Source organism: Corvus cornix, chromosome 10 (genome assembly GCF_000738735.6).
Source record: "Corvus cornix cornix isolate S_Up_H32 chromosome 10, ASM73873v5, whole genome shotgun sequence".
Taxonomy (NCBI): domain Eukaryota; kingdom Metazoa; phylum Chordata; class Aves; order Passeriformes; family Corvidae; genus Corvus; species Corvus cornix.
Genome location: NC_046340.1, coordinates 13,608,911 through 13,633,794, shown reverse-complemented (window position 1 = coordinate 13,633,794; position 24,884 = coordinate 13,608,911). Strand labels below are relative to the sequence as shown.

General features: G+C 38.9%; 1 protein-coding gene across 8 annotated transcripts in view; it reads right to left on the bottom strand.

The window, feature by feature from the left end:
- The window catches only part of TCF12 (transcription factor 12), a 160,705-nt gene that overhangs the window by 8,071 nt on the left and 127,750 nt on the right, over nt 1–24,884 (bottom strand). For 4 of the 8 annotated variants that reach the window (XM_039557364.1, XM_039557363.1, XM_039557367.1 and 1 more), the window contains 9 exons: nt 21,921–22,026; nt 20,658–20,797; nt 20,191–20,335; nt 18,606–18,670; nt 14,439–14,517; nt 9,788–9,861; nt 7,838–8,044; nt 1,393–1,507; nt 402–573 (listed from right to left, as the gene is read on the bottom strand). In XM_039557364.1, the coding sequence (XP_039413298.1) occupies nt 402–573; nt 1,393–1,507; nt 7,838–8,044; nt 9,788–9,861; nt 14,439–14,517; nt 18,606–18,670; nt 20,191–20,335; nt 20,658–20,797; nt 21,921–22,026 (1,103 nt within the window). Of the gene's footprint in view, nt 1–401; nt 574–1,392; nt 1,508–7,837; nt 8,045–8,790; nt 8,863–9,787; nt 9,862–14,438; nt 14,518–18,605; nt 18,671–20,190; nt 20,336–20,657; nt 20,798–21,920; nt 22,027–24,884 lie in introns of all 8 variants that reach the window. The other 4 variants (XM_039557362.1, XM_039557360.1, XM_039557365.1 and 1 more) reach the window with 2 other exon arrangements.

The following is a 24,884-nucleotide window of genomic DNA, read 5'->3' as shown; positions in this document are numbered from 1 at the left end:
ACCTCAGCCTCCAGATCAGGAGCTGGAGCTCTCCACCACCAGACTCACATCTAGAAGTGCAACCCTGGCCCAGGTACAAGGTATCACAAATTTCTGACATTGTCCCATCCTCTATGCTGGGCAGGGCCTTTTGAATCTTTTGCTGCTTCCATGTACAGGCAGACATTAGGCATGGCACTAGTGTAAGGGAATGCACACTTGTTGGGTGGTTTTCCCAGCAAATTCTCTACCTTGTATTTAAATATATACAGATACTATAAACTTTTTCTCTCTTTCAGCTGCCTATTGGTGTATGCACTGCAGTAACACAAAAGCCTTGCAATAAATTTATCAAATGTAAGGACAACATGCTACTGAGCATTAACAAAGCACAGATTCTCCAGGTCATGTCAGCAACACACCTTGTTCTGCCTCTGGATGAGACCTTGATATCCTTCTGGGAGGACTCATCATCTGATTTCATGTCATCTGATGAGGGGGGTTCATGGATATTTTCATCCTTCTCCTTATGTTCAGACTTGATTTCTGTTGGACCTATAGCCACAGACTGGCTCTGTAAGCCACCCGACAGTGCTGCAAGCAACCAGAGAGCAGGGTGAGAGTCACAGCACTGAAACGTTGCACAGAACCTCAAATAGATAATGGCCGTGAGGGGCCAGAGCTGAGCACAAGTCTGGGGAGACAACAGGAAGAACTAACAGAAACAAGAAATCCTGGTAACACTGCTGTGCTTGGACATGTGTCATGGGTTATAAAGCAATCACAGCTCACAGAGCAGCTTGATTGGTAACAGCTTAGTCTAAGGAAAACATGGTTTAAGACAAAAGGACATTGAGTGAAGTAAGGAAATTTGCACCTGATGTCTGGGCTGCAAATTTAAGGCCAGAGATGCACTGACATCCAGGCTTGGGTTTAGGCCAAGTGTGCAACACCCCCTAAATGGTACTAGCACACTAATAAAGGAGCTGACTTCTATTTTCTGCAGTTTACTTCTTTAGCTAAAAGTGGAAGGAGCAGTAAACACTGGTGTGGAATGCCCTCTTTCCATTGGCTGGGCTGAACTCTGGTCTCAGCCCACTCCACAGCCCTCCTGGCCGACTGGGAAATGGCTGCAGCTCTGCAAGTGAATCATGGCCCCTACAGTTGGAGGGATGTGGCTGTAATGCAGCCTTCTCTTGAAACTATACTGGGATAATTCTTAGACAGGGATGCCCTCAAAATTGTTGCAGAAGTCCCTAACAGTGGTGGTATATAGGATTTGTTATTAATTTTTATTTTTCAACATTATCTATGCCCCTATTCCTTGCACTGATGCCATTTTACCAAGATCTACAGCCTCACTGGCTCTGAACAACTGCAGACCCTGTCCAGCATTTAATCCTGGAAAGTTACCTCTGTAGCTGTCTTGTGTTTTATGATTTAGTTCAGTGCTCTGAGCAGAAACTGTACTGGGAAGAACTGAATGGTTGCTGTTGAGGCTGACACCTTCTTCCCGGTGAGTCCCAACCTAAAGCAAGGCAAAGCAAAGATTTCTATTAAACATGTGATTCAAAGAAATAGTCCAAAAATAGAATTTTAAAACACTGAATGTATTTGCTGGATTAGAGAACAGAGTTAAAATTCTCACTGAGTAAAGGAAAGGTTTGGTTGATAGATGCTGTTACATTAAAACACCTGATTACACCTTACTAGACTGGGCCATGTCTCAAGCAGTGACCAACCCTGTTTGGAATAAAATAATCCAGGTATCTAACCATTCTTACCACCTATTTTGTGATCTGTTCCTTCATAATACATCATGATTAAATTTCTGAGCAGAAAGCATTGAGATGAAGAGTCTTGAAAAATTCTAATTTTGCATAAACTTGAATTAATGATACTTATGTGAGACAGCTATGAGTGTGCATACCTAACATGAAGAGGCAATTTGTTAAAAAACTTCTGCTCAATACAGAATACTGTCATCAACTTCTATTAAAAAATATTTGTTTGAGAAAAAAGAGGCAAAGATACACTGCCTGTATTTAAATAATTTGGAACACAGACCATTTAAAGCTTTTAATTTCTAAAGACACAAAAGTCCTTAAATATTTATAATATAACCAACATAATACAATTAAACAGTTAAAAAATGAACAAAGACAAGAGATTCTACTATTATTTGTATAGTTACAAAAACTGGCTACAGATGAAGCTTTTTATTGGAACAGTAGCAAACATGTCAACTAGAAGATTAAGCCTTTAATTAAATAGGTTTATTGCCTGGAGTTACACATGAGAACCACTGTTTTTCAATAAATCCTTCAATCCTAGTAAACTGCTGAGCTTTGAATCCCTCTTGAGTAATTAATGCAGCTTTTACCTTTCATGTCTTAGTATGGGTTTTACCCAGAGAGAGATAAATACCCTTATGCAAGTTTATCCTTTGTTTAATATACACTTGTTTCTGTAAGCTAATGCACAGGAACAAAAAAAGAAAGGGGGAACCCACCCCCCCAACAACCCACAACTAATATCAGGTCATTCCGGGCTGCTATTTGTATCCATTGTTCTGCAGAAAATCTCCTCTTGTATACTGTGGAATATCTGTTGCTATTTCAAGTATATTTTATCTTCCTCTGCTTGTAATAGGCTTTGTTTGTGAGAAGTTCTACTCTGGATACAGTCAGCCCAGCTCCTGCAAGAGTTATGAACTTGCTGGGAGGAAGGAGCTGGGTCTTTCAGCTTAAGAGACAAAACTCGTTTTACAACTCGAACGTGACGCTCATTCTCACTCTGAACTTTTCAAAAATGAGTCTTTCCCTAATTCTGCCTTGCAGGTTGTGTGTTTTATTTTCTTCTTCTGGTCATGCTTAGTCCTAACACTTGAGGGTGCTTTTATTCAAGCTACAGACTATTAATTGCTTCAGGGCCAGGTTTGTTCCGAAATCTACTTATTAAAAGAGGCAAAAATTTCTTAAAGGTGTGTACAAACATAGCAGCTGCCAGAACCCTGGTAACTTTCAAATCTAGAGTTAATATGAAGGCAATAGATTAGCAAATCAGTTCTGATAAAAGCAGAGAATAGATTAGAAACAAAAACTGAATTCAAGCCCATGTTCCAGTCCCTCTGAAACCAAGACGTATAAATTCAAAGCATACAATTTAGGGTAACAGGATTTACACAGAAATCTTAAGAGGTAAAATGTTACAAAACTGACCATAACACTGATTTTTATCTCTGATCTATGATATACTAGAAAATCCAAACTGGCAAACAAAAAAACCCCAACAAAATTACTTGCTGAAAGTCACTGCATCCCATGCGGAGGCCAACAACTCTGTTTGCTACATTACAACTGATCGGTGTCTACTTCAAGCTACCAAAGCTTCAAGTATCTTAAAACATTGAGTTAGTTGCGAAAATTTAGTTTGCTCTCCTTTCACTGCACTGCATAGATAAAGGGCTCCCTCTCCCCATCTGCATTTCAATGCAGCCCAACCTCGGGCTTCCTTTAAGTCTTCTGAAAGGCGGCCGGGGCCATCAGCTCCACGGCGCTCGGAACAAACGAGCTCTCGACATGTTTTATCGCTATTATTTATAAGCGGTTCCCAGTCAGGCGCTTTCCTAGCGCCAAGGGCCAGCTCCAGGGGCAGCGAGCTGCGGGCGGCTCCCGCAGTGCCCCGATGCGGGCGCCGGGATCGCGGCGCTGCCGCCGCTCCCGAGCACTCCCCATTTCCATACAGCTGCCCGGGCCGGCAGCGAGGGCTGTGCCGCGGCCCCGGCCCCTGGAACGCCGGCCTTGGTGACTCGCGGCAGTTCATCGCGAAAGCAAACAAACTCGGAGTTAATTCATTCTCTCCGGCGCTAATCCCCCCTTGTTTCCATGGTCCCTCCTCCCAAGCAAAGCCCGAAGCTCCCCAGGCACACAAAATGGGAGACAAACAGAAGGCCGGGCTCCGCCACACCGCAGCCAGGCAGAGCGCGCAGGGCGCGGGGAGAACACCGCGGTGGGGAGCAGCCGGCGCAGACACCGCGCTCGGGATCTGCTCTGAGGGGCAACCAGCGCGGACACCGCGCTCGGTACCAACGCGTTCACATCACTGCCTTTTGCCTGCTTCCTCCACACAGGTCTGGCATCCACTGCAAACACAAAAAACTTACCACTCAGTAAGCCCAGCCTAAGAAAAACAGTAACCCTGTTACAAGACTGTACATTGGTGTAATTTACCAGGTGAACTGTATTAATTTTTATGCATTTCAAGAAAGACTTGTACATAGGACAATCTGCAGCCCCACTGACACTTGCAAATTAAAAAAAAAAACCAAACCTAACCCGAGTGCAGAACATCTTTCAGTTGATTTAAGTGGTAACATTTGGGATCTGAAACCAGAAAACCAGTTAAGTATTTCAGGCAACTAAATAAAAACTAGACAAATCATGGACAGTGAGGACACACAACTGCATGTAGGAGAACCGAGAGTGACACGTGGGGAAAGGACATCTCTGTCCTGTTAATATTGGTTCTGCATCTCACACTTTAGTTAGATTATTCATTTTGAGCACTTAGCAATGAAAGCTTCTGAGAACTGGAAAATAAAAATACCACTCTTGGTCTGAGTCTATGAATCTTTCAAGCCCTACTAGCCGGTCAATTTGGCTATGGTCATTAACACCATTTTAGCCAAGGTGTACACAATTAAGACAATGAAAAGGGCTTTGTAATCAAGATTTTTACACTTTAGACAGCTCACAGTTGTTCAGTGGGAGCATAATCTGCAGGGAAATACCAGCTCTGGAAGGGTTTGAGCAAGAGCAGAAGGTGGTGTTGGCAAAGCTGCTTAACTGTCCTTTCGTGCTTCTACACTGGAGCAGGCACAGGGCACAAAGAGGGAGATCACCAATTTTCTCAGATTCCTGTTATACCTGAAAAAACCCTCTGACTTAAGGATTGAGTTTCAACCTTAACTGAGTTTCCAGGCCTTTTATTTATTTATTTTTAATCAGTTCAGGCTGTTCTTTTTCCATTGTACAATGACAAATAAAAAGCAGCTTGAATAAGAACAAAAAGTATTACTTCTTAACTTTTCAATAATACATGAAATAAAATACAAATCAACTTCAAAGGCCAGTTAGCAAATATTTGATGAGTTTGAGATATTAAAATCTATCTGAATAAGTCTAATGGCCAGCCCAGCTAAAAAGAAAACAAGACCATTCAGAGCAAGCAGGAAATGAAGTCAACTAGAGTTGTAAAATAAATCTGGCTCAAAAATTAAGCAAATGTTAAAATAAAACCATGCCTGGTTACACTAATTACATAAAAAGGAGTTAAATTACTCATTTCCTAGCTCCTTCTGCCAAGATCATCATCTTCAAGGGAAATTAAATTTTTTTTCCCTTTTTTTTTTAAAGAGCAAAAATGTTTTGTGTAAAGATCCCACCCTCCTTCAACAAGGAAGTTTCATTCAGTGCTGAATTCCAATGAACATTTCTCGACCCTATGTCAAACAAAACATCAAAAATAGGTAATCACCCTTATCAATGTTGACATTTCTCACTATGTTAGCCCAATACTCATTATTTTCTTAAAATTTACTGGATGTCATCTCAAGTGAAGTAGTATTTAAATCCAGAATGAAGGCTGGATCTTCATTCAGTTCAGGCTGCGTGTCAAATTCTCTGCTCTCCTACTTACTACTTAAAAAGAATGCCAACCTAATAGTAAATAAGAGTTTGAAATTAATTGGTTATTGAAGAAGAATTACCCCTTATACTTGGGGGGGGACACTACTGCAGTGCAGTCATCACTAATAAAGCACTCAGTCTGCACCACAGCCAGATGTGCCAACCTCTGCTCTGTACCTATTTCAGGACTCCATCCTAAGTCACACTGAGTTTCTGCAATTGCAAATGATGTCAAAGGGCGCTCTTTGGGGACTAGGCAAGGCCACAACAGGATGCCTTCTGTTGGAGCCAATTATTCTGATGTAATAAAATTAAGGTTAATCCAAGAAATTCTTTAGCTGACTCACTTTTCAAGGCAAAACTGATCTGCAAGCTTGTTTCACCCAGTGAGGATGAAATGTACAGGCAAATATTTTTTTTAGTTGTCTTAATCTAAGTTTATTTCTAACAGACAACAAGCATTTGTCAGTCAAATAATTAGATGATAAATTAGGTCTGTATAACATTTAAGTTACACAACTACATTAAACTAGAGAAGATCAAGGAACTTCTTTCTGTCCATTTTGGAGAGTCATCTTCCACTGTCCCCTATTTTAATAAAAAACTGAGTTGATATAATATTTATCATAGCCTATTTAAAAGAGAAACGGAGATTTTTATGTACATTTTGGCACTACCTGTATTTATTTGACTGTGTCTGGCTTAGCGGTATCAGAAGGTTCCTCAAGTCAGAGAACAAATTCATCACAGTAGTTTCAGCCACTTGCTTCATGCCACATCAAGACCAGAGGAAAAAAAAGTTTTCTTTTGTATGACTAAATTTCAGTCTACCCCAGAACATGGTAGAACTTTACCACATTCTTTAAATATTAAATCTCAGTAGATACTATGAAAAAATGCAAAAGTACACATGCATCATTTCTTTCATTACAAAAAGTAACTGTGAACTTGTATAGAAAGCTGAAGTTGGATGTGCATTTGGAAAGTACCCCCTCCACAAAGCCCCCAAACACACGCAGCTTATAGAAAGCAACCAGTTCTTTTTGATGTTTACTGCAGTGGTCCTGAAATTAATATAAATGGATGTGTGACGTGCGAATGGGAGAGCCTGGAACTAATTCTGTTTTATAGAATACAAACCCTTCAGCAATTGGGGTACCTAATTATTTTGATGATAGGTGAAATTTTGCCTTGATCACACAGTACCCAGCTGTGAATCTGTTTTATAACAGAAAATTTCACAGCATGTAACAGGTCTTTAAAATTACCCTGTAAACATGCAAACACATGGCACCACTAAACCAACCATGTTTTTAAAAGCTCTTTTTCCTTTAAGCATTTTTGAGAAGGGAGGAACGAAAAGAAAGAAAAAGGGAAGTGAGCAATGCTACAAATAGATTAGTTTACTGTGTAATGCTTTTAGCATATTTCTGATCTATAAAAAGCTCGACTACATTTCTTCAGAAACAGTTCACATTTTTAAAGAAACTAAAAGAGATGGTTTGAATTATTTCACCCTTCTTGGGGATTAATCTGAAAGTTGTTTCCTTTTCATTGTTACTTACACTACAGCTGTGCTCAAACTCTTTTCTTTTAGAAAAAAAGTTTAAATTTTGAGCCTGCGCACACTACGGTTCCACATTCCAACAGCTTCCTCCCAGTCCTCTGCCAGCATCTGCTATTGAAGACTAGTTCCAATTTACAATAAACAGCTTTTCCAGACCAGAACACTTGAAATTCAGTCCTTCTTGACTGCTTTTCCCATTCAATCTCCCTATTCACCATTTCAAGGAGAAAACGGTTCTGCCAATTATTACACATCTGGAAAAAATGCATGTATAAGCTGAAACGCTCTCAGCAGAAAGTTTCAGCTTTCTGCATATGGTCACAGCAGGATTTTATGGGCCACTGACCAGGCCAAAGTCTAAGTTTTCCCATCTTTTTCCTCCCCCCCATTTCTGCCCACCCCCACTCCAACATTCTAATTGGAAACCCATAGCAGGTGCAAGCTGTCTGCCATCTTTTCCTCCACAAGAATCTCAAGTGGTTTCTTCCTGATAAATATTAGTCTTACAGCCCAGTTCTACCTCAGTAGGCTCTTCAATAGTTTCAATGCATCAGCTGCAATTGCTCTGCATAAACATACTCATGTTCTATAACATCATTACCATGGATGCTTGTCTGTTGGCTGTTACAAGGCTGGATGCTCCGTAGTTCGAGTTCAGGCTTCCAATTGGCCCATTGTGGGATGGTCCCAATAAACTATGGATATCTCCATGGCCACCTGACAGGCTTGTGGAAGGCCCCACAGCGTGGTTCCGTAGGACATGGATGGCATCATCGAGTCTGTCCAAGCGATCCTCCATCCGGGACTGCTGTGGGGATGCAAGAGGGACAGGAACACTCATTACTGAATAAATCCCCAGGCTCCTCACACCACAACAGAGTCTATCTCAGAGGTATTAAAGACAGAAGATGAAATGTGGTATCAAAATAGTATCAAAAGACTTTGAGAGCACCTACCAGCACTACAAACAAACAGGAAAAAGAAAATATTATCTGGAGATTCTGTTCAAGATAGCATTCATTCCACAAAAAGGTGGCAGCTTTGAAAGTGAAGCTTATTATAAGGTTAATGTTACTCAGCTGCTATTATACGGCATGAAAAGAAAAAAGGAATTGCTACAAAATAAGCTAATGCAGGACAAGAAAGAATGATCATAAAATCAGCCTCACCATGCTGGAAACAATTAAGAGAGGCAGTGGTTTTTTGAGAATCTGTATTACAAAAAAAACTGGACAAAACTTTAAGTTACCATTTTTTTAAATGGACCTTCAAACAGATTATTCAGGTATTTCAGAAACAAAAGCAAGCTATTTGGGTTACTGTCGAAGTCTGTCTTAAAATTACTTTCTTTTAATTACTTTCTCTTATTAAAAAGAATACCAAAAAAACCCCAAAGCAAAACCAATTCTGACATTGCAGCTCTAGAAACTGAAATAGCAGGATGTTGGAGTCAAAAGATGGGTCATACACTACACTAATTTAAGTTTTTAATGGGGAATCCGAAGGAAGCGTTAATTGAAACACAAAAAGGCACCATCTAAAGTGAAATAGTACCTCACAGACATCCTTTAAGAAGGACATTGCATCTTGCAAATGCTCGTGAAGTTGCTGTTCAACTCGATTTTTCTGGCAAAGTCAAGACAGAACAGGAAGCAAAGCACAGGTTAAGATTAATTCAAAAAAGAGGTGAGGAAATAGCTGATGTGCATGTCAGCAATACATTGTTAGTCAAGTTAATGCAACAGAGATCTGATAATATTAAGATAAGAAAAGGCTAATATTTAACACTGCAGTTATGTTAGGATTCTAAGATGTATGTAACAATTATATTTAATTGCAAAAATATTGAAGGAAAGAAACCTGATTTAACTTATAACTTATTCTTGTTAGACAGAAAAAAATAGAAATTACATCTGTGGAAACTAGAAATATTAAGCAAGTAATCAAAACCTTCCCTCAAATTTTCCCTGTTTCCTTCCCAATATTGTATCGGAAATGTAAGAAGGAAGTCAGTAACTTAAATCCTCTGCTGAATCCTCAAAAGAAGAAGATTTACAATGCTGTAGACTACTGCCTGTGTGTTTTTCAGCAAAATGTTTAATTAATAAATGAACATTCCCCACAACAAATAATAATTACAAATAAAATATATTAATACTTTAATAACAGTGTAATGCAAACAAGCCCTAGAGACCGCCATTTGAGGGAGAGAGGGGGAAGGACAAGTAAATGCGGAGGCATGAAGTCTTTATCTTTCTCCAGGCTGAACTTTAGATAAGAATTAGCTATGGATTTGTGAAAAGGTACCAGAATCTCATAACAGCGCTTTAGCACCAGCTGTCCTCAGCACAGAAGCCTGATGCCCAAGGAACAGATGGTGAAAGACACACCCTGCACGTCTTATATTGTTCAACTGAACAGGCCATTTGTTAGCAAAGAATTCATTTGTAATGCTATCCTACTGTTTCCTTTAATGATATGCAGGATTTATACAAAACCAAGCCTCCAACTCCTAAGTAAAAAGTACTATGTTGCTTTCAACAATTCTTACCAAGGAGTGTAGAGAGTTTTCATAGCTGGGAGATGAGGGGGCTTGTCCTCCACTCCTCGACCACTGACTGGCACCTGTCAAAATTGTCTAGGTTAGTGCACAGATTTACACAGCAGAAGTGGGAAGCAGAGACTGTATTTCTCAACATAATTAAACCAAACATATTCTGCATAAAGGTAAGCTAACATATGGGTATACAAAGGAGGACAAATTCCTTCATTCTGCCTTATTGAGGGGTAATTTTCATATCCTGGCATCTGTAGGGTTAGATCATTGTCAGTGACAAAAGCGGTGACACCTTCAAAGTACTTCAACATTAAAAAAGTGCACTAAATACACACACACCCCGTATTTGAAATACCTGCTTCTGCCTGTGTCACCATAAAAGACCTGCTGAATTCTTCTTCAGATTCTGTCCCATATATGTAGGTGTATAAAGATAGTATTAAAATGCACAACAAAAATATTTAAAGAAATCAAACGGACACCAAGTTAAGGATAACTGGAGAACCATTTTTACACCACCTCTCTACTAAACAAGAAAACTTAAAACTGGATCTAAAAGCTTTATCTTGTCTAGTTGTACACCACACCATTTTAGATTACAATGCATTCCAACTTTAGAAGAGTAAAATACACCTAAGTCATTCCCATTTGGTATTTCAGATATACTTAAGATAAATATTGATTGTGCAAAAAATGGACAATTAAATTCATATTACCTATACACTGCAAATTCAAATACATAGCCATTCTAATCTGACATAAATATACCTAATCATCATGTAAATTTAAAAAATAATTAGATGTGAAATGCAGTAACTAATAAAGCAGTACTTTTAACACAAAGCCTGAAGTAGTACAACACGTATTTTTCTCACAAACTAATAATGCATCTTTTATAAAGATACTACATGAAATTCTATGGCCATTAGAGACAGCTTCCTTTCAGCCATACAAATGTAATAATAAAGCAATTACATTAATAAATTATGGACATACAATCCAAAGCAGCTCATTAAAGGAAGAGCCTGTGGGCTTGTTCTTTCAATAACAGCCAGAGCTGTACATCTGGAAAACTGGGAAAAGGTTTAATAACATTACAGTTCCTTTGTTCGGAGAGCTGCAAGTAGTTACCTTTTAAAGACAAGGTTGTATTTAGCAAAAAGAGTACAGCCTGCACAGCTATTAAAATACCTAAATATTTCCTTTCTAATTAAAAAAAAAAATCTCCTATTTCATAGAAGTCCAGAGCTGCCATAATTGTGCTGGAATTCTCTTTTAAAATACAAAGAATTCAGTGAGTAAGTTTATAATTACTGATTTTCACTTCACACAGCTACTCTGAGTCTGGACCCGCAGCCTCCGTCTGCATTACTGTCACTCCCCAATTTGAGAATAATGCTTGGAGTCCCACTTACTTTTGCACAGCCATTAAAGAAACAACTATAGAGTATTTTGGTTCAGCATAATGTTCAAATTTTTCCTTGGTCAGGACTCATTTTTAAAGACAAGACTGTGATCAGGAGCACTCCTGCTCTCAGAACTCAGAGCACCGCTCCCTACAGCACAGCAGCAGCTCAGTATGAAGCAGGAAGGTGGCCATATGAGCAGCAAACAGACTGAAATCCTGTGCACCTCTTCTGACATGCTTGTTGGAGGGTTTAACTGAAGAAGGTACTATTTCTATAACGTAAGCCCAGAACAAAACTCTGAGTGGGACATCTCACAAAGGAGACAAAAAGCAAAGAGGGGAGGGAATAACCAACTCCTCCTGTCCAATGCCCAACCCAACTGCAACCTGCAGCTTTCAGTCACACCTCATCACCGCCGGGGCTCTTCCCAAGCGGTGGCACTCTGCCTCCATGGCTGCAGGTTGCCAGATGGCACCGATTTCCTGCTTGCCTCATTCCACTCCCCCTCCTAGAAGTTTGTGCATGAAATCCACCAATTAAGTTAAAAAGCATCCTGGCACCACAAGCCCTGCAATTAACAACTGCAGCTTTTAATGCAGCACCAACACAACAGCATTAAAAAACAAATAAGCCAGGCAAGTGTTAGGATTTACAGGGGTCACCGACAGCAATCACTGCAGTATTGTTCTTACCCCAAGTCTCCCCAACACTAATCCTCTGGCTCCCCTTTCAAACACACACTCAGAGCTGCAGAGGGCTGGCTTTGCATCCTCAGAACCCACCGAACCTCCTGAATGCCTCTGATCCTGGCAGAAGGATTCTTAAAATACCGAGGCTCCCACCATTCAGATCCCCATATAAACCTCACATGCATGTACACAATCATCAAAACTATGCAAGACGCTCAGTTCTGGGCATGTTTATGCAAAATTAGAAATTAAATGAGGGCAGGGAAGGCGAGACACACACTATTGTCTCATAATACTTGGGGGTTTTCATCAAGTTGTTCTCCAAGCTTTTACTTAACTGAATTAAAAAACGTCATTAATCCTCATTCAGCAACGTAAGAGCCAAAGAGTCAGTCATGAGCTTATGAACCCCAAGGTCACGCTGGTATCTGTCAGTGCTTTCCCTGGCAGACAGAGGACTCCTACCATAACTTACAATTAAAGGATAGGCAAATTATGACTTAAGCAATCTGTAATACTACAAATGCTAACTAAACAAATACCTAATTGCAAAAGGGGAAAATGACAATGAAGGCTAAAATGCTCCAAAATATATTATTTTAGTACACATAAAACATTTGTTTTATCTGCAATAACTTTTTGGGTCAAGACAGAAAATGGCTACCAGGAGTATAAATAGCAGTAAATGCAGTAGTAATTACTTCACATTGTGCTTCACCATGTTCTTAGTGACTCATCCGGGAATAAAGATAAAAGTCCAGATTCATAAATGAAGGTAATTAACTACTGGAGCAATTTACCAAAGGCTTGATAAATTCAGTATCACTGAAATTAAAGGGGGTGGGAGGGTATAAATGTGAAGCAGATGCTAAGTTTGAACCTGAAAAGGATTTCAGTATTATTTGCTTATGTCTACTACTGTCTTAGCCATCAGAATCCAGAATAAGGAACACAAATTAAAGTGCAAATTTTGGAGAGTTTTACGTGTCATACAGGTCGCAACAGGCAAAAGCAACAACATCAAACGGAAAACGCAAATTTTAGTGACCTCAAATTTGTATTCTAAACCTAGAAATTAGCTAGTGCTTTCATGCTTACAAAACGAGGTGTAGTGTCTAATTAGGCAACTCTTGAAAAAAACCTCTTTGGGATCTGTAAAATTTGAAATACTTTGAAATGTCAGAACTTCTTTCTTCCAGCCACAAAATATTTTCAATACTTGCTTTGATGTAAAAAAGAAAATAATAGTAATTTTCTGATCTGCCTTTTCAGTAGAAGAGAATACACAGAATATTTTTTGTCAACTGTAATCACTAAATCAAAAATCCCATTAATCCCATCATTACTCAATTCAATGTGGATTATTCAGTAATAGAAATGCCCAAAGCAGCTGCTCAGGTAAGCCATGTCAGATATTCATTAATCCATTACATCCACAGAAAACCAGAGCAGTGTCCATTAAAGTGAAGGAGTGAAGCATGAATGATGGAGGTTTTGAGTGACATTGCATACAGAGATACGCATATTCACATAGACATGATTATGACTGCATTTTGCATGCAATACCTTTACTAACTTACTCATCTGGATTACAAAAGTGTTCAGCTAGGCTTGTTCTGTACCCTTTTCACCTTAAAGTAATTTTATTATTTTACAAAAAGCAAAATACTCTTGCAAAAAAGTGACCAATGGCCAGGAGCCTGCAGGGATATATTAAACAACACAGAATAGGGAAACAGACTGTTGTATAAATGTTAAATAATTTAACAAATTGCACTACAGGAAAGAACAGGGTTAAAGTTACATCATCTTACTTGTAATTCTAGTTCTTTGTTAAACAACAAATTTAAGTCAATGGAGCTTTCACAGCCCTCTCTATACGGAGAACAGCTGTTCAACTTTTACTAGACAGCTGAGGCCACAGTGTCTGTGAAAGCTGCACTACCACAAATAGCTGTAGGCAGCTGCCCACAGTTCATCTCCACACTGGAATGCTTCTTCCCACATTCACACAAAGCACAGGTGACAGAGGTGGCTGCAATACAGAGCATTTATTTTAAAAAATGCCAGAAATTCTTCTCCCATAGAATGAAAACATTCATTGAAGATATGAATGAAAAAAATTGGATAGTCTCATAGCCTACTATATTTTCTTTAAAAGGAAGACACATCTGCCATGTTTGTCACTAAAAGCTGCCGCAGAGCCTTAACATATAGCTTTAAAAAACCCCAAACCAAATCAAATCACTCTTCTTGCTCTCAGTGTAAATCTGTACAGATATCTTTATAGCTCTGATAATATATGGTCAGTTAATGCTTCCAAACATTATTTTAATCAGCTGATTTTCAAAGCCAGTTGCCCAGACTCAAGTGAATGCCCCTAACAAAATGTCTAAGAATCTGGATTTATAAATCTTTGTTTTGTACAATGGAAAAATAACCAAAATGCACAAGCAGTTATGCAAGAAAGTTAACGCTGATTTCACTGTGATTCCAAACAGGACGTTTTCAAAACAACGAAGTTACTGATAAATGGCCGGTCTGTACCTGTAAGAGGCGATGGTGATCCAACTGGTGTTGATGGATTCGATGGAAAACTACTGCTGGTATGATCAGGAGAATAAATCTGACAACAGACGAAGAGATTATATATCAATATATGTTATAATACACAGGGAAAAAAGCTATTAGGATTCTTTTTCATGTTTTAATTTTCACTCTTGATTCTGGATTGATAAAAAACACAATTTGATCCTCCAATCACAGCTCTGCTTTATTCCACTCAAGGCTCTAAAAATGTCCAAAGAACTTTCATTTTCAAGCAGCTGTCCAAATAAGCACAACCTGTATTTCATAGTGACACAAATATAACTGGCCTTCCTTCTCATTTAAGAGCAGCATGAATTACAGCCTTTCTGCTGTCACTGCAGCGGAATGATACACGTAAGAGTTCACAGTACACAGTTAATTATATCAAACAAAACTTCAGGAAAATGCCAATGAATAATGACTTTCCAAACTTTAGAGAGAGATTTTAGCAGTCAACACGTGTTATCTTCTAAAAATTAATCCTTCACAAAATACCAAGAAAGCATTCAGGCTCTCTTATTATTGGTACCTACCAAGCAAAAAACACTTGAAATTTTGTTCCTCTTGCAATGTATTGCAGCACTTAACATGTTTCTCTTATTTCAGTATCAGCTGGCCTCTTGAGATACTAAACTTCAACTTACAACAATTCTTTCCTTGCTATTAATGAAATTATAAAAACTATTGATAAAAAGAGAAGACATAATGCTTAAAGCTTTAATTAAAAATTAAAATCTCAAGACACTGGGAAAATTCATTTTATAAAGGGAATTGAATAGATTTAGAGACTGACTATGGACTTCAGAACATATTTTTATAGGTCATCAGTTCAAACCTGTTTTACTTGAGCAGAGACCAGGATTTGTTAGTCATCAGATGGCAGTTAAAAAAATCTTCACTGGCAGTGTGGTTGATGTCTCTTCACACAGACAATTCGACATTTCAGCATTTAGCCGTCAATAACTTCATTAAGTTGCATATTGTATTTTCTGAACCAACAAAACCAGGACCCAATAGACCACATGCTCCTTCCTGGTCTATCATACTTTTCCATTAGAAAAGACCATCAGTTCCCTAATGGAAATGCTTCCTCCTTTTCATACATGCTAGAAAGAAAATATATTTAGAACAAACTACCTCATACTACCGGAGGAAATTCATGCATTGTACATCAGCATAAAAATAAATCTTGGGTGTCAGTGTAAGAACTGTAGAGAGTTTCAGAGGGATAACATACAGAAAATTAAAATAAAGTCAGAGGCCACAAAGTTTTCTTTGAAACTGCTTGTTTTCCACAGGTCTACCTGCCAACTTTATTTTGCTGTATTTTATAAAAGGGAAAATCTACAGTACAGCAAAGCCCCCACTAAAACACGAGGTCACAATTCATTCTGCACGAAGTCCCTGGCTGCTGCGCTGTTAAATGACCAATGATGAACAACCCTGACACCTTCTGCCAGGCTTAAACGGTAACATGACTCATTTTACTGCAACAAATGAGACTCCTCCTCCTATCAGTCATGGTCCATTCCAATCAGTGGGGTGCCAATATGCCAGGGTCTAATGAAAAGGCTCTTAGACAAAAGCTGCACAATTGAGAGCCTGCAGAGCCAAACCTCGGAGCTGTTAGTCCAATTTTTTAAACACTACAGTGTACATTTCAGTTAGGCTTTGTTATGTTAATGTTATTGAGTCTAAAGCAACAAAGAAACTTAATTCATGAATTACTTTTAGAAGTCAACTTCCCTACATTTTCTTTTCTTTTGTGAAGGGACCAGTGGCTATTTAACTACCGAGACGGTACAAAGGCCTTTACCCTAGTGCTGAGGTAGGAATCAAAACATAAGTTATCACAAAGAGGTCTGATATAATCAACAAAGTTAAACAGTCCTCCTGTTTGATCTCCTCTAAATTAAAGACCAAGTGTTTTGATTTGGCATTAGGCAATGAAATAAACCAGATGTTTCTCCTGCCATATAACCCTCCATGGGCACAATCTTAAAGGGTTATTGTTTGGCAAATGTTCAGGGAAACACATTAGAAATGGCACGAATACCCAGATTTTCTTTTCTTTCTATCTATACTAGTTCATTATCCAAACTAATGCATAATCCACAGGGCTTTGGGAACTTTGTGTAAATACTTTCATGTACAATTCTCTTTCTTGCCTACCCTGAGATTAAGACCACAATTATCCAGGCTTAAACCTAAAATAAAAGAACCTTTGCAAATGTATTATCTGGCCTTACATGTTTAATCACATACTACTCTGTATGGTCTTTAATACCTAAACTGAAGAACAAATGTCGTATCCTCTGATGTTTCGCAGATGAAAGGCCTATTGTGAGACATACATCAACAGAATTTTAGAACTAGAAATTCCTCTCAACAGTTGCAGCGGCAGCATTTAAAAACCAAACAGAAAGGAATATAGTGTCATCTTAGGGGGGAAAAAAAACCAGGCACGACAATCGCAGTATTTAAATGTAACTTCGTTCAAACAGAAAAATATTCTTGATTTCCTAGCTGTCAAAATTCATGTGTGTCAGCTTCACCTGCAGGAGAGCCCACCTCCCTCCTCGCCCAGCCATGAGCCGTGCTCTCGCTGAGCGCAAGGAGTGTGCTGGGTGCGCGTGGTGCGGGGTGCGGGGGAAGCAGATGGATGAGGCGAGGGATTTGAAGTGTGCAGACTATGGCATGCACTGATAGAGCAGATGGAATGCATCACCATCAGCTATGACAGAAATGATTTATGGAATGACCTGGCTGCTCCTGCCAAGCAACAACACAGGATGACAGAAACAAGTTTCTATGACAACCAGAGCCCACCCACCAGTTAGATTAAACATTTCTGCCCTGACTTCCACTCGCAATATATTTAGTTTTTCCCCAAAACATCAGCCTGGCTTTCTCAGCTAGTGACTTGGACAAAAATACCTGAAAGGATAAGAAAATCATTTAGAGAAGGAGAGCAGTGGAAAATGTCACAAAGTCCCACAGGTCTAACTGGCCAGCGTGTCAGACTTAACAATGAAGTTTTGTTCCGGCTGCAGAACAGCAGACACCCAAATACATCTGCAGAGCAATGAACAGCCTGGAGTATGTGAGCATTGCTATTTCTAGGAGGCAAAATGATCCCAAGTTCTTTTCTGACAGGTCTCAAACAGACCAAAAGAGAGCATTAACTGCCCTCTGGACTCCTGAATTGTTATCTACTTGCTGAATCCCTAAAAGCAACAGGGATATTTTTCTCCTCAAAGCCAGTAGGTCAGAGTTCTCCTCCCCAATATGGACATTACAGACATTATCAGATCTGGTAATCTTTTAACATAGGACTCTCTGAGGGATGCAAGGGTAACGGGATCTGCATGAATATGCACATTTCCATTCTCTAGTATGAGGTGAGGGATGCAGAACCCAACACAGGGATGGTCATTTAGGGCTTCAAAGTTTGCTCCACACAAGAAATACTAAGTGCTTCCCCAGCCACCATTCCCAACTCTGAAATTTCTGCTGCAGTGTATCAATTACTCTTTTATAAATGTACATCTGATAGTACCAATAAAAAAATAATTACTGTATGCATGCACATGGAAACAGAGCTTACAGCAGATTGAAGATACTTGCCATGTTTTACATCATTCCAACAGGAGTTAAAAGTTTAAATGTATGTGTATACAACATTCTAAAGGCTGTTCCATAAATTATAGCTATACAACACAGCATTCAAAACCTCTCAGTTTTATAAGGCCACTGAGAAGGCAGGATCTGCTCTAAGACTAATGTTAAAAATATTTGACTTTACCTAAAACACTACAGAAAAAAAAAAAATCAAACCTTTAACTTTTTATGATTATCTTTTACTTTGTCTAACCAGCTTTTTAAACCAGACCTGCCTTAAATCTTTTGATCACCTGAAGAAAAAGGAAGTCAGAATGAGTCTTCTCCAAATAAAAGTATTTTTCACTTGCATTTAAAAAGACACTTTTGTAGTATAGGAAATTGCATCATAGTTCATTGTTTTGACTTCATATGTGAAAATTCCTGATTTGATATTATAAAATGAATGACACGTAACAGATTAAAATATGTGTTTCAGATCTGAATATTCTAACTGCTACTTACAGATGCCAATGCCTTTCCAAGTGCATCACCTGTCTGTGAGCTTCCAGCACCATTTCCTCTGTTTCCTGTAATGTGGAAAGTAAACCCAACACTTATTTTTAAAGCTGAAATTTTATTTACTTTTATTATTTTATTCATCACACAGAGTTGAGCAACCACTTTTTAAATGGATTTTCTGAGGAAGTCAGTGTCAATAGAATCAGTTCTCATTAGACCTAAAAATTTAATTATAACAATTAGATTTACATTTAGATGCTGTCCTCTTAAAAGGCAAACACAGTATCACTGTGATAACTTAAGGACCAACAAGTGAAAGCAGCTAGAAGACAAAACTATTTTCTAGGATCATAGTCTAACTTTAATGAAATGTGAAGAGAAAAATCATAATCAGAAAATTACATTATTGCAGCTTATTTCTAAACTGCTATCCACAAAGTGCTGCATGTTTAATTAATTCTTAAAGCCAAATTCACAGAATAGTTCCTTAGGTGCCTCCTCGCTCCCCCTGCTCTAATTCCCTGTGCTGTACTCTCATCTTGAGTTTAAAAAGTCCCTGAGAAGCTCTGATGCACCAAGCTGTCACCCCTGCTCTCAGCTGCATGTCAGTAGCTTTGCGTGCCCTTTTGCTCCACACACCATTAAGCCAAGAGGAAGTCTGAAGCCCTGCCAACTGGAAACACAGAGAGCAACTGAATCCCCTGAAATATCTGCTTTGCTGTAGGAGACAGACCCTTTAAAAGCAAATCTTCTTTCTCCAATTATTAACCTCTAAAGCCAAAAAACATATTGAATGTGAATGTAAGCCATTCACATCAGAAATCCAAATAATGCAACACACACTGTTTCCAAGTTTGTGACAAACTTGGATTTTCCAGCCTGAACTTACCATGCAAATTCTGGGTTCTGTTTAAACATCTGGGTGTAAAACATGCTCCCAAACCAAAGCTAACATACTCACCCTAACTCAATTCCACTTCCTTAAAATGAAGCTAAGTGCAAATCCTATTGAACCAACAAGGGGCATCTACAAGCATTTAATTTCTACAGCTGTATCTTAAGACGAGCAAATATGTGCAAGGAACAGATGATCACCCTGTATTTCTTGCTTCCTAGGTGAGCACAGAGGAGACTGAACCAGCCACCATCCTGGCTACTCTGTAATCTCTAAAACAGTTAAGATAGGAATTTACGATGCACTTTATCAACCTCCCCAAAGAAACAGCCTTCCTGCCTTTCTCTGGAGCAGTGCTTTGGTGACACAACAGCTCTGAAAACTTCAGCACCAGAACTACCTATATGGACATGTGCATATACTGAACTACAGAAGGACAGCTGCCATTAAGTCAGATGGATCCAGCCCCTGAGCATAGGCTTGACTGTGAAAGCAAATAAACCAGTAAGTCTTAAGCTGACTGAAAACCAATATGCCTCATCTTAGCCAAACTGGGGACAGAAATACCACAGTGGTGAATTTTTCCTGATCTACAAGCATGCCGTAAATTAATCTTACTAATTTTGTGCGTCATGCAGCTCTAAATTCCATTTTCTTGTAAAATGAAAAAAAAAAGCAGGAAGAACTTTTTACCCAGAATATTATCTGATCCATTGACAGGTGGAGTGTGTGAGGCAGCTACATAAGGTGAACTGCTGGTACTGCCACGATGGAAGCTGGACATTGGAGGAAGACTGGCATTTATATCTGAAGGTGAGACTGAATGCGGGGGATAGCTCTGGAGAGAAGAGAAGCAGACACAAGACATTTAAGTAGTTCTTAAATAAATGTCGATATTTTAAGATATCAAATATATAATACCCAGCTCTTTATTACAGAATAAAGGGACTCATCCATCCTCTGACAGACCACTACACAGCCACAGATTTTTATTTATACAACAGACATAACTAAAAGGACATAAATCTAATACATAAAGTTTGTGATTTCTAACAACTGGGTTTTTAACTGACATACATGAGCAACAAATGAGAAGTTAATTCTCCTAAGTTAGATCTCCATACATGACTATAAACAGATCAATGTGTGCTGAGTCTTACCAAACGGTCATGTGTGTGCAGGCTGCCGTAACTGCTGGACTGGGACATGTGGGAAGACGAGCCTCCAAGCATCCCACCATAGCCAGGCTGGCTCATGCCATTGGATGAACTCCAGAGGTCAGAAGAATTGTGGGTCCCATCTTTTTTTTTAGTATTTTTTCAATAGAGAAGAAAACAAGAAAAATACATTTAAAGAAGAATACTGATTTCTCCGTTCCTTTACAAGATTATTTTAAACAAATACAGAATTCAGCTACTGAGACTAACATCAGCAGGGAAATGGTGACCAGTTTATACTGCATCTTCTATTTTCATGCCACCACACTGTTGCTATATTTATTAAAAAAAAACCAAAAAAACCCCACAAAGAAACAACAGAGGCTTTATAGCTGAAATATAATCCAACCACAGCTGAGAAAATACCAAGCACTTCTGCTAATTACACAGACCTTCAGTAAGGCCAGACTTAAATCAAGAGTGTTGATAAAAAGTCCAGACTGAAAGAAGTAATAAAAAAGGAGGTGGAGGGGTAAGAAGTTTGGCCAAACAGAACTCATCATAAACATGCACTGCAAAACATCTATTTACCTAAAACAAGCAATTCATAGACTAAGATACCCTAGCACCACAAAAATATAACAACATTTCAAAATAGCAGATTTAAGTAGCTGAAATGACTACATTACATAAGCCTTAGCCTGTGTGTCAGTGCAGTTTCCCTTCTGTAGCACAAACTGAAGTGCTCTGTGAATTCCCGCACTGAGACACTGAGCTCTCAATGTGCTCCAAACCCTCACCAGACTGCAGCACGAGCTAATTGTGTGACGTGAGGCTGAGGAAATGGATTCTGCTCTTGTTTTTTTCAGTGCAACCCCCTTTTTTCTGGCATGCTGGATATACAAGCGTTTGAGAACATAAGACTGTTAGCTGATGTTGTACAGTCAAATTCCAGAAGAGTCAATAAGCCCCCACGTCATTTTTCTCTATCACTCCAGTGTGCTGCTCTGAAGCCCCTACAAATCAAAGGATGGGAATTCTGTCCATCTGGCCTGGTGTGTAATCCCTTTAAATTTCAGTCAGCAATTAATGTCATGAGAAAAACTTTACATCAACAGTCAGTTCCCTTCATCTAACTTTTAAAAGTATATAAAACTTAACCATAGGCTCTAGCACAATATGCTCCCTTTACACCTCTTCACTGACCCAGTAAAACAGTGTCTGACTGCAGATTTCTGCCTAAAGGACAAGTGACATTTTACCCACCTTGCATAAAGAAAGTGCTAGCAAACATACTGCTTGGTGGCTTAGGAGATGGGTAACTTGGAGATTCTCTGTTGAAATCATCAGAACTTGGGGATGGTGCATACACCTACATATTGGAGAGCAATAAAAGCAGGTTAGCAATAACTGGGTGTCGTGCATTAAAAAAACCACAACAGCATACAGATACAGAGAGAAAGCACAAATAAAAAAAGAACAGTGTAGCAAGCCGCAGCATTTGTTGCCCTTGTTTTATTTGCTTTTTAGCAAGTTGCCACAGTACAGAGGAACTACAGTAGAATGATCCTAACAACACACTTTCTGGTGTGCCAACTCAGCCAGGTGGCCTGATAAAAGCCTGAATGCTGATTTTGCTTTCCAAGTGCACGACTCGCACAGACTTGTTGCTTAAGATAAAAAGCAAGATAAAACAACTGGGCCCCAAACAAATTTTATTTTAAAACAACTGTATGCCTGTTTGAATATTTAATTAGCTGGCATCCCAACAATCAGAAAGAAAAAGAACATCCAGTGACAAATGGAAGGTTTTAATGCAACCGTTGTATCATCCATTCAGAAACTCGCACGCCTTTGGAGAGTCATCAGAAATACATGCATGCAAGTCTTCAGGAATAATCTTAAAACTGCAGCAGTGAGCACATAATTTTCACACTGGCCTAGCATTAAAGAAAAGCAGTGTTACTGTTTTTTCGGTGTTAACATGCCAGTGGAATGCCCATTCTCAACTCGCAAGCAACAAATTTTCTTTTAAAGTTAAAAATGTAAGATGCCAAATAAAGATAATGACTCAAAGCCTTTCACTGCAGCAACTCTAAGAAGAAATATAAAGTGTATTCAGGAATAAGTTAAGTAAAATGAACGAGGCCCAGAATTCACGGAGTCAAGGACTCTACCCATAGTTAGTTGTTCTATACCGAATATCGCAATGATTAGGGTATGTTACAAGATAAATTAAATAAAAAGCAAATCAACATATATGGCAGCAAAAAATATAACAATGTTACAGTGATACTGGAGCATCTTTTTGCCATGAAGTCAAAAATGTGGTATTTTTATCTGTTTATCTAAGTTGTTAGATACAGATAACTTCATAAATACATATATGAAGAATAATTTCACAACTTTAAAGCTTATATAATGCAACTTAAAAAGTGCACTATGCCCTAACATTCACAAGTGATTATTTTGATCCCCTCCTATGCACATACAGGCACATGCATGTTTCTACGGCTTTCAAAACTCTGCCTTGCTCTTTCTGAGATGTTGTTTACCAAGCAAGAGAAGGGCCAGGAAAACCAAGCCAGCCAACAAAAAAGCCTAAGTTCCCCTAAAAAAAGAACCATTGTCCTCCCGGAGGGTGACTGTTCTGATAGGGACATTGAGGATAGTGAAGTGGGCAAGTCCCGCTCCATTTGCATCCCAATCCCCCTCCTCCCGCTGCCGATCGCTTTTGCAGCCCTGCTGCTGTGGAACAAATGGCCGGGATGTGCCTGAGCCAGCGCGCTCTGACATCACCCACACCCAGGCACTGCTCTCGGCCTCGCTCTACAGCAACACCATTTCAGCAAAAGCTCTCCAATCCCACAATGGTGGAAACGGGACAAGGGCACAGGGCATGGAGCCAGGGCACAGCTGTCGGGATGAGCCACGTAATGAAAAGGGCAGCAGGTAAACAGACACCTGGTTAGGAGTCAAGTGGAAAGCTCAGAACTTTTAAGTTACATGCTTGTTTACCATTGGTTTTTATTGAAAACAAACGAAATTTTTTTAGGAAAGAAAGCTTTTCGGAAAGCTTCTGCTCAGTATTTTACTCAAAGTTTTTCAGTTTATGGAATAAATGTAAAATAGAGATGCTTACCAGACCTGAGTGACAGAATGACAATACATTCTGAGCAATGTTCGCAGTACATATGTATTTACTCTATATGATGAATGCATGTATATTCCATGCCTGAGACGTATTTTAACAGAAATGTCACTGTCAAATTGTAAATAGTCGCACTCATAAGACTGCAAACATATTAGGTAAAACTGGGCTTAATTTACAAGTTCTCTGTTGTGCAGAATAACACAGCATATGCTATAGCTGATGGATAATCTATCACTGTCACAGGACAGCAGTGGAAACAAAGCTTTATGACATTTAGCACTGCCATGGAGATGCACACTGATTAATGCCAAGTCACCTACAGCGACGAATATACTTCTCTTAAACTGCAACGTTATCGATGAGATTTGTAAATACAAGCTTCAGACTGAAATTTTAACATTTTACGTAACTGGGTGATTTATAAAAACTGATTAAACACTATCTCAAAAGCGGAATTAAGCTCAAAAACTCCTACAAATGCGTAATTTACAGATACATATGTACAAGCCATTAATATAATAAAAATGTTATGAATTATATAAACGTAAAAGAGGCCCTTCCAAACAGCTACATGAAAGTCCTAGCACAAACACATAACTTCATATAGTTTCTGCTTGTTTTGGTATCTTAACTATAGCTTGCAAAAACATAGCTGCAATGTTATGAAGCTGCACTTGTGCCAGTCTAGATTTTTCAGATCAAAGGGTTCTTGCGGCAAAACACAACTGATGTGGTCTCAAAGACTTCATTAACTCCAGATGTGGGGAAATAGCCAGCCAATTCCACAAAAGGAGTGAGTCTCTTTTAGTTACAATCAGAACTACCCACAAATTAAAACCAGGCCTCTGATGTCATCTGATCACCTGCAGATGAGCGCCGGGTTTTTTCTGGTTAATGATCTAATCATAATTTTTATGTTGCATTACTACAAACAAAATTTAAAAGCAAAGGAGAAATTTTACTAAAATTACCCAAAGTTTATGAGATGCAAAATACAAAGGTTTCAAATAAGAAAGCTGACAAAAAGGATGAAATTTTATTTTTAAGTTGGGAAGCAATGCATCAGTGCAAGTGGT